The 19,273-nt window shown below is 36.4% G+C and overlaps 1 protein-coding gene across 7 annotated transcripts in view; it reads right to left on the bottom strand.

Moving 5' to 3' along the window:
* The window catches only part of LOC107226903 (protein couch potato), a 41,704-nt gene that overhangs the window by 12,785 nt on the left and 9,646 nt on the right, over nt 1–19,273 (bottom strand). For 6 of the 7 annotated variants that reach the window (XM_046743757.1, XM_015667882.2, XM_046743752.1 and 3 more), the window contains 4 exons: nt 6,858–6,935; nt 4,597–4,650; nt 2,068–2,130; nt 289–433 (listed from right to left, as the gene is read on the bottom strand). In XM_046743757.1, coding sequence (XP_046599713.1) covers nt 289–433; nt 2,068–2,130; nt 4,597–4,650; nt 6,858–6,935 — 340 coding nt within the window. The remainder of the gene's footprint in view (nt 1–288; nt 434–2,067; nt 2,131–4,596; nt 4,651–6,857; nt 6,936–19,273) is intronic. The other variant, XM_046743756.1, reaches the window with a different exon arrangement.

Here is a 19,273-nt window from a genome sequence, read left to right as displayed (position 1 = left end):
AAATAAGAAATGATAAATAAAAAAAAAAAGACAAAAAAAAAAACAGACACTCGGACTCACTCGGTGTTAAAATAGTGTTAGACACAAAAAGACAGGTACGTTTGTTGTTTCATAGGTATAGCATACATAATACGTATAGGTATACATATTAACGGAGGTGCAACGGGGTTAGTGGATTTCGAAAAAAAGGGGGGCAGGGGGGGGGGCGAGGGCGGTTTTGTGGGGCTGTGTACGAAACAGTGATTAATAATAACCAGCGAGTGTGATTCAGTGGCGGTGCATACTTACGTCCAGTTAGAGGGTGCATCAGAGCGGGGTGCGAGGTGGTGGCTGCTGCAGCGGCTGGTTGCTTAGGTTTGCTAACCTTTGTGTTACTCTTTGCAAATTCCAAACGAATGGTTTGAGGCATATCAGGGTCGAATCTAACTCCCTGCTGCAAATAGATCCCCCAGAAATTAGTTCGACTTGTATATATAGATATGCGTATGCGTTACATTACACATATCTATCTTCTTTGTCGTTATTTCAATTATTGTTATTATTATTGTGATGTTTTAATTTTTTTTTTTTTTTTCATAACGTTTTAAAGGAATGATAAGATCAAACGCAAAAAGTGTGTACATCCTGACCTAATTCTCTTATTTATTACACGCAGTATAATTATTATCAATTACTTCTAACATCGAGAAAAACAGATGTATGTACGAATGAAAGTATGAAAAAAGTAATGTGAATTCAACGAACAAAATTCAAATATCTCCGTTCGCGTGTAAATTATATTATACATTCTCAAAACTAGTCGGGGTGATCTTTGTGTTATATAAAAACGAATAGAAAGAAACACATTCGTTCATTCTACCGAGCCTGTGATATGTCTATGGGTAAAAATCCACGCGTGTGTTTTTTGTGTGAGTTTGTGTGTATAATTGTTTGTATGCGTCAAAGTGCTCCAAACCAAATCAGTGATACGTTTTTCCTCACCTCACGTAGATACCTACTGCACTATAATTTATCATTACACGTGCTGTGCCTCGAGTCTAAGACTCGATATTTCAAAGTGAAAAATTCTCGACAAACATATATTATAGTGCCTCGAACGAAGCGTTCGATTTGAAGAATTTGTAACAGGGCTATACCACCTTTATACGTGAATGTGGCACCGTTCCGAAAAATTTGAAGCTCGGCATTTTCTTTTCATAAGACTTTTGCGAAAGTGAACTTTGTTTAAGGTAAACAGAATTCCTCAAATAAGTAAATTTTGAACTTTATCATTTCCTCCCTTGGAAATAAATGATTGAAAACCGATATTTGTAATTCTAAAATATAATTTGTAGCAAGAGAAGAAAAAACAAAATTACGAATAATTCAAAAACTGTGGCAGGTTACTCGAGAAGAGGAAAAATGATGACTGATTTCTTAATAACACCCCAAGTATACGATATGACGTATGATATTATAATCGGAAGAAAAGGTTTAAAGTACTGGTAGAAAAAAAATAAAAAAAAAAAATTGAAAAGAAAAATTTCTTTTGAATATGCCCGTCGTTCGAAAAATCCAAACGATCGTATACAAATGACAGTACGTATATATAATATAATATATACGTAATATATTATAGGAAATTGCAAATTGCGTGACATCAGTTGCGTGTGGCAAAGAGATGAGGTGATGGGTTTTTGGCAGATGGGTTCTTTTATAGGCAGAGGAACACCATATTAATGTAAGTATGTATATAATAATCACACGGTGCACCCAGCAGATATATAGGTATATAACAGGTTTTGTACCAATTACAAAGTTCCTTAATTAACAATAATAATACACCTATAATATGAATAGTAATAACATTCTACATGATAATCGATGATAATATTATATTATTATTCTGCAACTATGTAGCAAATAACCCGTGCCGTCTAATCGGGGGTGAACAAATAACGAGGAGGGAGGGGGTGGAGGAATCAAGATGGAAAAAAAAATATGCATGTTAAGAATTACAGGAATAAACCGCAAGAGAGACAGGCTCTTCTAGGTTTTTAACGTTATTACATGATGTACAAATATTACCTGCAAGTCTTGTTTCGCTGCTTCGGCACCGGCTCTCGTATGAAACGTGACAAAACCCACCGGCTGAAATTCAATTTAACGCACGTTATTAATTATAGGTATATAAATAATATACCGTACGATTTTTCACACGCTCTTTCACGGCGCTTCTCGTGTATAAATATATACACAAAATATGTACAGAGCGAGTAGCGAACGGTCGAATGATCTAACGCGCATGCGCTAAAATTCTAAAGAAAAAGCCGTTGCTTTGTCGGGACTACCAACTTTTTTGAGGTTACATACATCGCGACGGCTTGTCATCCGGACTTATGACGGTTGGTCAACCTGACGAAACAACTGCGTTTGCTGTAGAATTTTAACGCATGCGCGTTAAACCATTCGACCGTTAGCCACTCACACTGTACGTATATTCGTACTATTATGCACGCGTTGATAAACTTTCAAGGTTTTCGTAAATTTAAACAAGCTGTAATATCGGTATACAATCCTGCTTCGCATCGAATTAGACTGTTGAATGAATTCAAACATGAGCAAATCGGTTCGCGGTACCTATACACCTATAAACTAATTCCCTTATAAATCGTTGAATTGTTTGAAAATAGAATTTATCAATTTCAAAATTATTCACATATTATACACTGTATTATGTTGTAAACAATTAAGGACAATGTTCGGCTGCAGGAACTGTTACAGAAATTCTCGAAAAAAAAAAACAAATAAACAAAGACCTTGGAAATATTTCTTCGTTAAACTTTTTTCATTCGGCATTTGTATAAACATATAACAATACGAAAATCCTGCGAAGCGTGCACAGTCTGTATAAAAATGTACAAAGGTTGCTAACAACTGCGACATGGTGGTGTAACTCCGAGTTAACAACTGCGCGGCTAAAATAGACGTCGCTGATCAGTAGAGCATTAAACGATAATTGAGCCCGCAGGAAATTGTGTTTTTTCTCGACACGCCGTTTGCTCGACGTAAAACGTGAAACGAGCCCCCCGTTGTAATATAACGTATATAAATAAATTATTACACGCGTGTACAAGGCACATACATACATACATACACGCATACATACCTTAATATATACTTGCTCGTATAGAATAGCATAGTGGGGGGGAGGAAGGCAAAGAATGTTTCCGGAAGTGGGCTTTGGTTTAAAAATATCATCACGTACCGTATATTATCATAAGCGGTATAAAAACGATTAAAGATACATTACAATAATAACAATAACGATAATAATAATAAGAATAATACTGTGTAGAACGGAGAAGGAAAATGGGAAATAGAGAGGAAGAGAGAGAGAAAGAAAAAAAAAATGCAAGAGGAAATGAAGTTGAAAAAAAAAAAAAAAAAAAAAACTACACGCGAGACGAAGGAGAAAGCGTTACTTGTGGAAACGTATATCTCCGAGGTTGTTAACGTAATTAACGCGAGAACAAAGAGCTTTGACTCGGCGTCGCGGTGAAATCGGGGATTACAAGTAGCATAGGGGTGGGAAAGACTTTGACACGAGTTCTGTTTCAATGAACTATATGTACGAATTTGTATATAGGTATAGTATAATGGTACGTATGTATATACGTGTAAACCGCGGCAAATTTTCGCCATTTCGCTCAAAATCAGTCGCTGTTGGACGATATGTATTGGAGGCACGTAGAGCTTCGTTAATTGCGATAAGAGCTTGCCTTCGTCGGTTTCATCAAAAATAGCAAAGCTAGCTTTTTTCAATCAAGGTTGAATTGTACAGAGTCTAGGTGGTATAGAAGATGAAATTCGAATCTTATATCGTTAAATTTATTCCACGTATGCGTTTAAACAAGCATTATAGGTACATTATACTGAATATAATTTCGTGATTTTCTAAAATTAACAGAAATTAACCATCACCGGTAAAACAAACTTTTTAATAATCTAACAAACTTCAATTGCAATCTGCAAATATGAAAATATATCGAAAATAATTTATTCCATTTTACCAGCACAGATGGTTGCACAGAAATAAATTGAATTCTGTAAACCAGATTTTTCTTTCGTATAAATTCTAAAATTAAACGTTCAAAATTCATTAAACGCTTGCATCGGATGAGACCGAAGTTAGTAACGTTAACGTAACGAAACTTGAGGGAAAAAATCATTACTGTACAATTTTAGAATAACAATCGAAAAAGTCGGCTTTCCGAAATAAGAGTATGTTTTGTTCCTCATGGTTTACTAAATTGCAGAAATTCCGAAAGTTTCGAAGTAACGATTTTTCCTACAAATGCATCGTTTTAGCAACGTTACCAACTTCCTCCTGATTACAACGGCGCGTTCTGCGTTATGCAATACAGTGCGAATCGAGTGAACTGAATCACCTCGACGCCGCGACGTCACAATACATACACAGGTGCAATTAGCGTGCGAATAATACTGTTATTGGTGAAGTAAATGAAATAGTGCGGTCTTGTAGTTAAACGAATTATAGGCACAATAAATATAACAAAACATATATATTTAAATATTCGATTATACATGACTCACCGATGCGGTTTTGCCGTTTTTACTCGTCACTTTCAGCAAGGAGCCCTCGTAACCCTGAAACGCGTATCAAACTTGTGTCCAATCAATTGTTATACATACATTATACGTACACTTCTTTATATTATACCTGGAAGTGTATAAATGACGCGGGAGAAACAGAGACGGCCGAGGGAACGGGGGAAAGAAGAAACTCGGAGTATCGATGTATATATATATATATATGTATATAACAGATTGTAAAGCCTCTCCTGATCCTGAAAAGAAGTCGTTTATCCAGCGTCTTATGCGGACTCGATATGTTTTACACCACCGGCCACCAGCTAATTCTCTCTCCGACTCGACATGGTTCGCTGAAAAATATTATTATTCGCTCTGGTTTACGCTCTCAGAGTCCCGGATCGATTCGACGTGCCTAGGCGCCTCTTCTGCTCCCCGCCTTTACACCGACGTTGGCTCTTCCACGTTTAAATTTTTCAAACCGCCAGACTGGGTATGTATGTAAGGCATCAGGTATGTACGTTGTACGACCTCGAGTCGAAGTACTCTTGGATGAAATTCGCCATATATCCGAATAATTTATCCGATGTTTCAAAACTTAATTTTTATTTGCATTGTTTTTTTTTTTATACTGATCGTTTCGTACTTTTGAATACCTTCAAGCTTGGATTCGTAATCAGCAAGCCCATAAACCGCAAAATACCATCTTGTTACAAAAGTTGAGTGAGCACAATAACGTGTGACTCAAAGGGTTAAGAGCTCATTATTATCGGAGTTTTCGATCGAGCGATATGAATGTAAAATTATAAAAAGACAAAAACGTATCAAAAAATATGTTACCTTAAAAATGTATAATAGAGATTAAGAATAAAACGACATTCCCAGAATGCGATATAGAATTGAATCGGAGCAAATTTGAATAACGAAATCCAAGTTATCAACAATCTGGCAAACGGTTTCACAACTTGCATGTTCAAAATCACTATATCGATTGTCTAAAAAAAATTTTTTAATTTTACAAATAGTTATGTCGAGAGCGAATGAAAATATACATTTGCGTAAGTACATTGCAACAGGTATTCATCAATCGTTACATTTTCACATTACTACTATACCGTAACGTATGAAGTATTTGTTGAACGTTTTTCAGAGATTTTGTGGGAATCTGGCCGGCAAAAAAAATGAATCCAAAAACATTAAATTCGGATGAAAAACACCAAAGTTGAATTATTTTGATCGTTCTGACTGTAAAGTCGTTTCTCAAATTGTTCATATCTTAGCATTTATCATTCGAATTTGCTCAGATTCGTTTCCATCAAATATTAAGCAGTTAAGTTAAATTCGTATTCATTATCATTGGCGCAAGTAACATTGATCGAAATTTTTTAAAAGGTTTTTTCTGCTTTCATAATTTTTGATTCGTCATGAGACCAAAGGAAGAATCGAATGGCGTACTACGTTAGAAAATTGAGGAAAAAATTTGATTTCAGAGAGCCGACGACCACTTTTCAAATTTGCGAAACGATTTTTCATAGTTCTTGTTGTTTGGGGTCAAGGGGATTTGAATTGAAAACAAAAATGTTTACCATTTTTTAATTATTCCATAATTTTTAAAATAACGGACAACCCGTACGAAAAAATGCAAATAACCAATAATAGCTGACCATTTATACAATATCTCTTGATTAGCCAAAGTTGATTGATAATTGAGAACGAGAATTAAAAAAGGATGTAAAAGCCTGTAATCAGATATTGAAAAACAAAACAAAAAAAAAAACGGAGTAAAACTGTTTTTTTTTTGTTTGCATAGTTAGTTATCGCTTGAATTCATCCGTGGAATTTTTTCGTTGAAAGAAATGACACTTACAGGCTTTTTTCATTTTCATCTTCAATTATAATACCGTGTCCTGATAATCTCAGTTACTTAATAGGTCATACGAAACTCGTATAATAATAAAATTCTGCAGTCGGTGGATCTAATCGGTAATAAGTGATCTGGCCTAGATTTTAAATATTAACCATAGTTCGTATCGATTTCTGAGCGGCGTGAAGCATGTCGCGAAATCCAACCGAGCTTCGCCGAGTTCTGTGGGAATAATTTAAATCGTATATACGAGTACGATTGTTGATAAAAAAAAAAAAAATGACTAAATTATCAAGCGTTCGCCGCGTTTCTATTACAGTATCGATCACTCGGCCGTCTCGTGGTTAAAAATTGATCATACGTCTCTGTCTATTGCAAAAGTCAGTCTCTATTTACGTACCTCGTACGCTCTGAAGAGGAGGTAAAGCTCTCGCGGTTTCGCATCCATTGGCAAGCCGCTGACGAATAGAGTTCGCACCTGAAACAGGACAATTTGGATCATTGAATTAATACAGGCGAGCATTGAAGTGGTAGGCGACTAATTGCCTATGTAATCGAACCCCCTTTCGAACAATATTATGAAAAATTAAAGGGTGGAGAGCAGGAGCGATATTGAATTAGCATCGGCTCGCCGGCTCGGAAAGGAAAACTATGTACCTATAATGTCAAAAATTCAAGAGTCCCGAGTGCGCGATTCCCGGTGAACCGAACCTCAATTTCATCATTATTTCGCCGAGTTTTAATCCATTAATAGCCCCTCGAACCGACCCCATGATTTTCCCACCGATTCAGATCTCTCTCCGCAAAATTATCGCGAGCAGAAACACCGCTCGGAGAGGATTCAACTATGTGTATAAATACGTACAGGTATAATACAAGGGTCGAGAGAGTTTCAGCAGTACATGTGTGTATGTGTGTATGTATTCGAGTTTCATTCGACGAGGAGGAGAAGCAGGAAGAGAAGGGAATTGAAAAACGCGAAGTAATATCAAAATGAGAAACTCGAGTTTGAATTCAAAACCATTCCTCATTGAGATAATTAATGTACGCTGTTCAGGAGCGGAGAAGGAGGATCGTTTCCTTTCTATATTCAATATCGATTCAACTTCACCGGCGTAATTAAGGAGTGACTGTAATACAAGAGTTCCCGGAGTAACGCCTAGCTTGATCGATTGGTAAATTTTCCTACCTGCGTTTTACCGTTCATCTAGTATTGTACGGTAGAATCTCGATTATCCGAACCAATTGGGACCGGAACTAGTTCGGATTATCGAAAATTCGGATACGTATATAATATATACCTATATATAATGTTAGGTGAGACGATGTTCAGCGCTGGGAAATAGTCAAGAAATATGGAACACACTTATATGTTGTAATATATACACATGGTGTCCAGTAGTCCTGGAAATATCCTTGAATTTTTCTTGTGTCTTCGAATTATTCTATATTTAAGGATTACTACGAATGATATACTTATTCGTGTTCACTGAGTAACTCTTTTTAAAAAGTGGATTCCCGCCTCAAATTGCGTTTTTCGTTTTTCCCTAGTAACGAGCTGTAGTGGAAGTAACGTATATCTTGTGTTGTCCCGCCGATTATGTACACTTGGGGACAATGAATCTGAGAGGGCTAATTTTTTACACTAGACAGTTACGTTGGCAACACTGAGAAACCTGCAGCGCCACCTCTATCCTAGGGAGTTTTTAGTGCTTCCAGCTAACTTCGGAACGCAGCCATTTTTTTTTTTTTTATGAAAACTTTGAATATCATTTATTCCGACAACGTTTAGATGGTCGTGGCGGTATACGGTACTCAAAAGTGAAATGAAAGCTGTAACCCCGGTTGCTCGAATAAGGCGCACGCATCGTTCTGCAGATAAAAAAACTCACTGTACTCGTAATTCCGTTGGTACTAAATGTAGATACCTGTATTACAAGTCATCACGCCTCGACGCAATAACAAATTTACAACGCTGCAATATATACGCGGCACCGCTCATGACAAAAGTACCGATTGTTCACGGACAATCAATTTGCCCACTCCCTGTCGCTGCATCATCCATCTGCTGGTTTCCTTTTAGACGTATAAGGTACTGTCTCGTTGTTCACGGTTCGACAGAGTCACGTCCGGCCGTAACGCCCGTTGAAATCCGGTCGTCTCTCACGGATCGGATCGTCTATCGGCGAAAAAATGTCGTCCCAGTTTTTTTCCTTAATTTTTGTCTTTTTTTAGTTGTTTCATTTTTCCTTATTTTCCTCACTGCTCTTGATCTTATTCACGCCCTGCAACGAATTGAGCTGACAATTAAACACAACTTCGCGGATTGTGAGATTCCCACGTTCGAAATTACGCTAACTCGAGTCTCCGATAATTGATAAACGGATCGAACTTGTTGCAGGACGTGTAGATTTAAAAAAAAAAGTAAGGAACATTAATAATCCCGATGCAAAGTGACTGTCGCGAAATAATTTTTATACGCCTACATAATACACAAAATGATATATACATGTACAGTGATTACCTAACGACCGAACAGTCGGTCGTTTGCTACAATGTAATGCGCATGCGCTAAAATCGGAGAACAGTTGTTTGTCAGAGCAGCCAATCATCACAAACGTAAGCTCGCAAATTTCAACATTTTTCGTTGACAGTTGCGTGCAACGCCGACCGCTGTAAAAATATTTGAGATTACCTAAATACATTGCGGCGATCCATCGTCTAAATTTATGACTGTTGGTCGCCCTGACAAACAACTGCATTCGAATTTTAGCGCACGCGCATTACTTTCTAGCAGACGACGTACCACTTAGCCGTTAGATAATCACTCTATGTATGCATACCTATACGTAGGTATAATACGTCATGGAAACGAGAATATCGGGCACCGTTGCCGAGGTAGCGTAAAATTACGCTGCGAAAAAAAAAAAAAATAAAAAAAATAACAAACAAGTAAAACAGCAAGATGAAAAAGCGCGAACGTAGAGCCGCGGAAGAAGAGGGCGCATGAAGATGAAAGATAGATACACGCTCTTGGAAATTCATGAATCAGAGGTTCGCTGAACACGCGGGCACGATGCACACGAACCGCGGAAAATGCTGCAGGGCTCTTGGTATACGATACAGCGCGCTTCTGCTGCATGGTACTTGGAATTTAACCAGAACTGCACATCAGCTTATATAATAGTACTTGTCGTAAGTTTAACTTCGGCACATATTCCGCGCTTGTGCAGCGTAACATTACATACGTAGAGCCTGTAATACGATAAGGTGAAATGTCGAACAACGGCAATATTGAATTAATTATTATTAACAGCCACGAAAGATTAATCATCCTTGCCAATTATGAGTTTGCAAAATTGATAGAACCTGTGATTTCTTGTTTTCCTCCTTTTTTGTCTTACTTATAACTCAGCAAAGTTTTATTCTTTCTCCGGAGAAGATCGTTTGTACTCTATCATTTGGTATACAGTACACAAGTCGATCACTGCTCGATAGAGTTGATTGCCTTTCTATTTTTCTCTGAAGGAATTATTGTGATCTAGCGCGTAAATCCCGTTGACTTCGATTAACGAAAAGTTTCGTCATCCCACTGCCGCGAAAAAGAGGATAAGGACAAAAAGGAAACGAAGATTTGGGGAGGGGGACAAAAAAAACTTGCCGTAAAAACGAGACCATAGGTATACAGGTATATACATTATATACATGTGTATACACTATAGGTATGCAGACGTTCATATACCACAAAAGCTTTAGCAGAAACTTTTACTTTGATTAAAGATTTCCCAAAGGCGTAACCCCGACAAATAACTGCAAGACAAATTTCTATATAAAAATGATTTACGAGTAACTATTATTATCATTATTACAATAACAATTATTATTAAGGATATACGTTACAGGTAAGGCAATTTGAAACTCGAAGAAAGATAATTGATTTATACAGCAACGAAAATCATTTCAACTACGCAATCTGGAGGGTGATAAATGTATAAATTGAACCACGTTTAACTGCAGGTCTGACGGTAAAAACTCGGAATTCCACATCGGCGCAGAACAAACATGCACTTGTGGTTATGTGTAGTAAACCATTATATAAAGTCGATGGAGCGATTCGCATGAGCACGTTTCTTACGGGTTTCTGTAAGTGATTTTATATTATTACACTCTCATTTTATCACCTGCACAAATTCCGCGTTGTTTTTCTCTATATCGCTGCAAATTATAATCAAGATTTCCATGCTAATGATTTATACTTCGGACTCAGTTTTTATGACCGATCCTGAATTGCTCATGTACCACAGATAAAAAACGCCCTTCTTATTAATCTCAAATTATCGTACGTTAAGTAGGAGCGAAAAGTATTTAGAATGAAAATATATGATTTAGAATGAATTCGCCGTGAGGTGAATTCAAATAAAGTACGTTTGATACAAGCGGGGAGTTAAGGTAGGGCATCCTAACCCAAACGGGGCACTTAAATGTTTTCGAGAGGCACGCCCTGATATTCGCTTCGAAGCATAGTTTAGATTTTTCTCATTTCGAACGATTATACCGGGATCGTTTCGTCGTTATACGGATCATTACAGAGAGTTGAAAAGGTTCGCTTTGGTCTTCCTAATCGAGTAATAAATACCACGCTTCTCGTTTAATATACATAGCATACATCATGCGTAAATTGCGCCTCAGTTTCCTCGGACACGGACACCTGCGTTATTATCATCAACGAATTTTTCGGAGCAGTTTAAAACCGTTTTTAAAGAATAATTTATATCCGAGTACCGGGGATTCTCGTTATACCCGCGCCGTCGAGAGTAAAAGCAGTAAAATTATCGTCAGCTTTTCATTTTTATATAACTTACAATACAATAAATCTAGTTTTCGTTTATTACATGTGTTGAATGATATTGAAAGCGTTCCAGCCCTTGTGCTGTGCAAACTATTGCAAAAAGTTGACAATTTTTCTCATTTAAAATGAATTGATAATTTTTTTATTCGATAAAAATAAATGACAAGTTTGCACCGAGAAACATTTGTTACAGTTACTGAAAAATAATTCTTACCAGTAAAACGGGTTGCGTTATAATAACGGTTTAAGTATTACTGATATTATAAGCAAACGTGATGCAATTAGTAACTATTTAGTGTATAATTATAATTGTATTCTGCGCCTCTTCCTTCAGAGATCAAATTGTAGTATTTTTTCCAGTGACGGAAAAATTGAAAGAAAAGAAAACTTAGATTAGACAACCGATTAATCACCGACTGGCTGCAATTTTTCTTAAATTCCTCATCAATCGCCGCGCGTATTTCCTGCACTTCCTTTGTAATTATGCGAAGACATTCATACGTCGTGTATAAAACCGAGTTTCGACCCCGCGTCCAAGTTTATAATTCACGACGCAAGTTTTGCACATCGTTATTCGGTTTAGCGGAGCGGAATTTGTCGCATTTCCGGAAACGAACCTCCTCCGGCTAATCGCAAAACGGTGCAGCAGCAACCACCCCGAATGAATGAAAAACGACAAACGCGGCGTTTGCTTTGTGGGTCTATTTTGTGCCCGTAGGTACAACGTACACGAGTGACTCGTTAAACGACCAAAGCGAAGCGAAGCAAATCTCAGCTCGGCTCTTCTATCCTCTCCAGTCGCTTTAGGATTATGCAAAAACGATAGATGATGGATGTTTCGGTATGAGAAATAATTGTTAGAATTAAATTCTAAGCGAAATGTTGACCGACGACGATAATTGAGATTACAAATGGAAGAGAAAAGCTTTGTCGTGTCCCCCGTTAATGAAAGAGTATATTACGAATATCTGTTATGTCGTACGAGCAAGTTCAAAAGTTATCGACAAACTATCCGGGGTCAAAATTTCGATTTTCCTGCAATCTGGATATCCTGTAGTAAAATTACAAAATCCTGCAAGCTTCAGATCTCCAACTTTTGCAGCTTCGAAAATATACCGCGATCATCTTTTTAACGCTAAGCACATTGATTTACATAATAAAATTATTTGCGACGACGTAATTTATGAGATACTTTATAAAATGACAAAACACAAATCTTATTACAAACACGTTATAAATTGTACGAGTAAAAAATGAATCAAACATCGATAAAGATGGAACGAATTGTATAAAAATTTGTTCCGCGTACCAAACGAATAAAAACTCAATTATCGTCGGCGGGGATAAAATTAGCGTTTAAAAAAAGAAAATCCGTTCAAACGTGCATAAGACGGGATTTTCGCCGATGCATGGGACGGTCAAGTTTCACCCTCTAAACCCGGAGTGTATAAGTAACGATTTTTTAACAGAGATATAATTAATTCTTTGGCCGGACTGTACGCTTACGGATATACCTACACGTCTTTAAAGCGGAACCCCGCGCGTTTTTCCTGAAAAATTAGCGAAACGTCGAGCAGAGGGGTTGACGCGTCGTTAGAAGGCCCCGGCTCGCGGAAATGAATCTCTGGGGGTGCAGCGAGGAGGGCGAGGAGGGTGAGGAGGGTGAGGAGGAGGAGTAGGTCAGGTCGACTGGGATCATCTGCGAGGGTACAACGAAAGCTCAACGGAAAGAATGAAAGAAAGCGGATCGCTGTGCTCGACTCCGCAAAATCCGTACCTATTTCAAAATTCATATTCCATATTATCACGTGTTCGTAAAACATAAAATTTCCAACGAAACTCGATACGAGTCAACTCGACTCGACTCGACTCGACTGCTCGACCCTCCCCGCTTCGTGACGTCGATCAATAATATCAGACGTGTTGTATACGTGTATACATGTATAGGTATACACACACGTATAATATACCGGGCACGAAAATTGAAACGGTCTTTTGACACGCGGCGTTATATACACCTCTACATAATATGTATGTGTATATAACGTGGGTGTGTGGGTGTGTGTATATACAAAGGGTACGAAATCCGACTGTAAAAAACTCGAAACTCGACATGGTAATTCAATTGTTTATCAGGCTGAAGTTTGTTACGGTTATAATGTAATGATGCATCTTTGGAAAAAGTCGTTATTTTGCAACTGAAGGATTACTTGAAATTCAGTGAACCGTTAAAATAGCATCGACAAACTCGCAATAAGATTTTGTCAATTCAACTTCTTCGGATTATCTGAAAGTGCTAGACAGTAATTTTTGTTCCAGCATTTCGATACATTAAATTTACTAACTTCAACATCGTTATTGTTTATAGTTCACAAAATCATTGTATATAAATATAACTTATAAGTTGGTTTCGTTGGTGAATATTTATTTATAATATTTGTAGATTTTAAATAAAGTTGGAATCTAAATGAAATTCGAATAAAGTTCGAATAAAAATCGATTGAATTTATATGAGATTTTGACCGGTATTTCAAAACGATCTGATATCAAGTATCGATATATCTATATATATATTATATATAAACCTCTGTTTTGGATTCCAGTATTCGATATTTCTGTATTTCTGAATAGATCTTCGCAGTTTGAAAATAGGCGAAGCGATGTTATAAATACTCAATGTGTGCCGACTATTTCGTAATAAAATTAATTAGAAGCATCGATTCCTTGTCTAAGCAACATACTTAAATCGTAATTAAGTTAATTCTGTAGTGCGGCTGCAGCTGTTGAGAAGTTCATACGGAAACCATATAACATCTTCTACTCAAATTATGTACAAATCACGAAAGCATCGTTCTCCGGTAAACGATTATTTTCATTGGTCGTTATTACGACAATTTAATTAAGCAGCATTTTTTGTAATCAATTTTACTGTTTTCATACAATAAAAATATACAAATTTCCGTCCTTTTCGTTTTTGCGTATACGCTAAACCGTACAAAAAATAAATTGCACTGAGAGAAATTTTTAGTTCCGGTTACCGCTCAGTCCTTAACTATTTTCAGTTTTTACCACAATCGAAAAATACAGTTCTAGGTACAAAATGAAAATTATTTTTCTAGCTGTTACCGGAAATTCTAGTATCTGTTACTATTCTTTCTCATTACGATCACTGTTGTTATATTTTCTTGTAACTGTTGCAAAAATTGAATGCTTGTGCAACAATAAATTGATGTTCAAGCCTTGTTTAACTAAAAAAGTAGAGTAAACCGAACAAACTGATTTTGCGTTGCAATTACCAAAAAAGGATCGACAATAGCGCAAAATGGTTACGCGTACCACGTTTTTCAAAATTCCAACAATATTCAAACAGTTTTTTTAACGATACCTGCTTTACTAATCTTCTCTAGTTACTGTAACAAATGAAATTTTTCTCAGTGTGGAAGTAGGTAAAATCGTGATGAATACCGACTCAAAACAAAAACTCAGCATCAATGCGAAACTTATCAATATGATATTATATGTATTATTTATACACGCGCACTAAATGTATATTATAGAATATTTAGAACAGCATAATTTCGAAAGGTAGAATAATAAAAGGGAAATTAAATCGAATCGCGAAAAACTGTATTATATTCCTTTCTCTCTCTCAAAAAGAAAAGAAAAAAAAAACCCGCATAGTGAAAAGCAATCTGTATATATTTTTTTACCTTCGTAAGCTTCGCGCTATGAAGAAAAAAAAATGGAGAAGTGAAAATTATATTCAATCGTGAACAATCCGACAGGTAAAAAATTCGTTCAAATCTGGTGAAGAGGGAGCAGCAGCGGCGCCCGAGTGATTCCACATGGATTTTCTCACGAAAGATTTATAGCATATAAGGTATACATATGTATACATTATACATTCAGTATGATGTATAAAATTAACAGAAATTTCTGTTCAATCAGCAAAATACTTCTCGTTTATGAATTATTATACAAAATACACCGTTTATCACAGAATCTTGAGGTCTGGTTTCTAGATGTAAAATTTTCATTTCTTCCGCGGAACAAATAAAAGAAAAAATTTTTTCAAGAAAAATTACCTATTTTCTCAGACATTTATTATAAACAACAATTAAACGATAGAAAAACATTTTTTTTTCTTTTTCAATTTATATTTGAATTAATAAATTTTGATTCTCTACGTCGAGTAATAAATGAAGATTTTGGTTATTATTCGACGGATAGAATCAAAATTTATATAAATATAAACACAAAAAAAAATCCTTTCTTTTTTATCGACCAGTGTTATATAGATATAATGTTCACCCCTCTTATAATCAGTGCTTTTTCATCTTACTCGTACGGATGAATGTATACGATAAGTATCATGAACTAAAGGGCATTATAAATTCCGTGCCAACTGGACTAACGTCTAATTTCTACAATCTGGGATTTAATCCATATTTTTTATGTCGCATTGTGCCAACATTGAAAAACGCTGTCTGGAAAAGTTCTGAAGAAATTGCAATAATTCTAGGCTGCATATAAAGATAATTGCAGGCAAATAAAGGTTTTCTGAATAAAAGTCTTGATAATCGTTTGAACAAGTTTAGAAAAAAAAAGTTCATTCGGCTCGATATTATTGTCAACTCCCGTCCAGCGCACAGTAATTACATTCACTTCTCTTCTTTTGTTCTCTTTTTTCTCCCGTCAGTGTCGTTAGATATTAAATTATCCAACATTCCTGGGCGATGTAATAAAGTTGTAAAAAATATTATTTCAAATAAAATGAGCCCAAATAGGATCTTGGAGCAAAAACTAGTTATATTAAATACTAACATATCCACTAGATGTAAATTATTTTTCAACGTTTTGAAAACGAAGTGACAATTATAAATTGATAGTTAATAATTCGAATATTTGACGTTTAAGTATTTTTAAAGGGACAATTTTCTTGGCCCGGGAATATAATAAAAATTTGGTATCATTTCGTAAAATAAAACGAATAAAAAGCAACCATTTTTAACGAAACAATATCCATCCAATTCACAAGGGCGACAGATACGGAGGAGAAACACGCAAATGTATGCGAGGACGAAACACATGGCGTACATTAAAATTGCTTTGACCTCGCACGCTTTTATTATTGATAGGCACTGGCCTAGCCGAGGCGCGGAATAGGTATAAAATACACACGTATGCATGCAGTCTACATGCTTAAACGGCAGCGATACCTCTAGGTATAATATTACATCCGTGTACCTAGGGCATGTATAATAAAGTTGCGGCGGCGACGGAAAGTCTGCCCGTTGGAAATGCCGTGCTTTCTCTATGCGTATACACCTAGGTATGCATACGTACATACATGCGTACAAGGATATGTGTGGTAATTTATTCATGGACTGACTGAAAGAAAGATGGAAAGGGGGAGAGTAACGAAAGAAAAAAATATACCTAGAAAAGAAAGAAGGAGACAGAAAACGTTCGGCCCAACTTTCTGCACATAATCTGCAGTCCAGGATCGCGATTTTTGGTTTTAAAAATTAGTACATAATATATCCGTGTCCTTTTCTTTTTCTACGGTCTATATAACACGGTAAATTCTACTCGGGCAAATTGTAGTGCGAAAAAATAAACGATTTTCGTATAAGAGTGAATTTCTACTACTATTTTTACCCGCAATGAATTTCTCCCTTATTTTCTATCGACTCGCAATACGATATAATCTTGCAGTTAGTTGCGTTTAATTGAGCGTAGGTATTGCATATCAGAATTCGATCGGCAATCGAGAATTTTCTGTACAAATAGCTGTCGCAGCTGTTTCTTTTGTTAAACGAGGCGATGTAAGGAATTGGTTAGAAATTCCAGTAGGTATAATAATAAATTTATCGGTCAAGATGTCGTGTGTATAATTTAATCTGACCCAACGCTCGAACAATTAGAGAAATTAAGTGACTCTTCTATGACGCAACTCTGCCGTCCTGCAGCGGCATGGCGGCTTTATAATACATACTTTTCTCTGACAAGTTCGCGCGTGGGTGAAACACGCATATACACAAATACACATTATGCATGTGTGTTTCTATATGCGTAGATTTATATGCATATGATGTACATACATACACGCTATGTGCAACAGCTCTCGTGACGATGATCGTTTATACGCGAGGATAGGAATACAAGGTACGTATGTGTAACGTACGTGTCAGTTAGGGTTATTACAAACTTGATGTATACGTTTCAAAACTACGTTATATAACGTTAAACGCACACACGACTAACTGAGTGCTGACTGCAAACTGCAAACTGCAGAGTATATAAGAATAATAATAATAATAATAGTAATAATAATATACCTAATACGAATAAACACTGCGGCAATAATTATTTTAGCGGGAAAAAGTGAAGGAATACAAGCGCAAAGGGAGCAAAATTTAAAAGTATAACAAGAAAGAAAGAAACTCCGCGACATACTGTGCGGATAAAATAATTATATGCAGAATATAATTTTCTTCGGAAATGATACGATAGCATTTCAATATTCCAGGAATACCGTCGATTCGTAAAATTTTTTCTCATTTCACTTATTTCTTAATTTTTTTCATCGTTTTCGCAGAAAAATAAATCTCAAGTCTTTCGGATATGTCCCTGAACTTTCGCTGTCTAGGAGAAAATCGTGAGGATGGGTTACACGTTCCGCATACCCATTATAAGGGTTTCTGCCCATTGTACTTCAGGGGGTGAGAAGAAAAATTGGTTACACCGATATTACATTTTTCGCGAAGCAGATTTCTCTCTGACTTTCTCATATCTTTTTATTTTTCGTCTTCCTCGCCTCCGACTCCCAGGAAAAGAAATAACAAAAGAAAAAAAGACATATTGTACGTGATTCGTAAGCGTCAAAAAAATCTCGGTTCAGTCGTAAAAATTTCGGCTTTTCAGAGACATGCTATATTGATTATATTTTTAATATTTGCTAACAACCTTTTTGATTTTAATTAAAACGGTCTGATATCGTTTATCATACGTTTTGGAAAATAGCTTTTCAACCCTTTGAGTCGCACATCGTTGTGCTGAGTCGATTGTTACAGCAAGATCACATTCTCTGGTTTTTCGGGACGCTGATTACAATCTGAAATAAGATTTCAAAAATTAAAGGTCGAGGATCCAATATGGCGGACAAAAATTTCAAATTTGATCGAATACGGTCAAAAAAACTCTATGCAGGAATTTTCGGGGTCACTGATTGAATTCGCCACACAGAATTTTCAAAATCTGATTTCAGACTCGTAATCTGCGAACCAAAAACCCCTGGACAGAGTTTTTTTTCTCCGGATTCGTCCAATTTGAAATTTCGACCACCATAATGGATCCGTCATCTTGAATTCTTTGAATCTGATTTCAGATTCGTAATCAGCTATCCAACAAACTTATAATTTATGTAAAAAATGTAGAGGTGTGGAGGGGCAACTTTTTCGAAAACGAATTACTCCTTAAATTTTAACGATTTTTGCAATCAATTTGTCTCTGACAATAATAATTTACATTACACCGCAATAATTACTCTCGAGTATTGAAAACCTGTCAGTATTCAATCAGAAATATCAAAAAACCGCAAAGAAATACGTTTTCAAAGTTCTCTGAATACACAAAAAATGGACATAAAATACGTGGTAAGAATACTTACCACTATGACACAAGCTGTTAATGAACAAAAATAACGTTCCAATCGGTAAAAGTAGAGTGCATGAATTCTGTGGGGAAAAAGAAGACCTGCAAAATAGAAAAGAGAAGAAGACCTTTTTCGCGGATTTTCTGACTTTTCGCGGCGATTCAGCCGAGGCCATGAAACTCCGAATCACGAATTGAGAATCGGGTCCGAGCATCCTGTAGCAGGTTTTTAGATGGCTAGGTAAAACCTGGACGACTCTGAGCACTGTGCCTGACACGTTTCAGTAACAGTTTCTCGGTATCTTGAGGCT

The sequence above is a fragment of the Neodiprion lecontei genome, chromosome 6 (assembly GCF_021901455.1).
Source record: "Neodiprion lecontei isolate iyNeoLeco1 chromosome 6, iyNeoLeco1.1, whole genome shotgun sequence".
Lineage (NCBI taxonomy): Eukaryota > Metazoa > Arthropoda > Insecta > Hymenoptera > Diprionidae > Neodiprion > Neodiprion lecontei.
The sequence above is the reverse complement of the archived record's forward strand: the minus strand, read 5'-3'. Positions and strand labels throughout refer to the sequence as shown.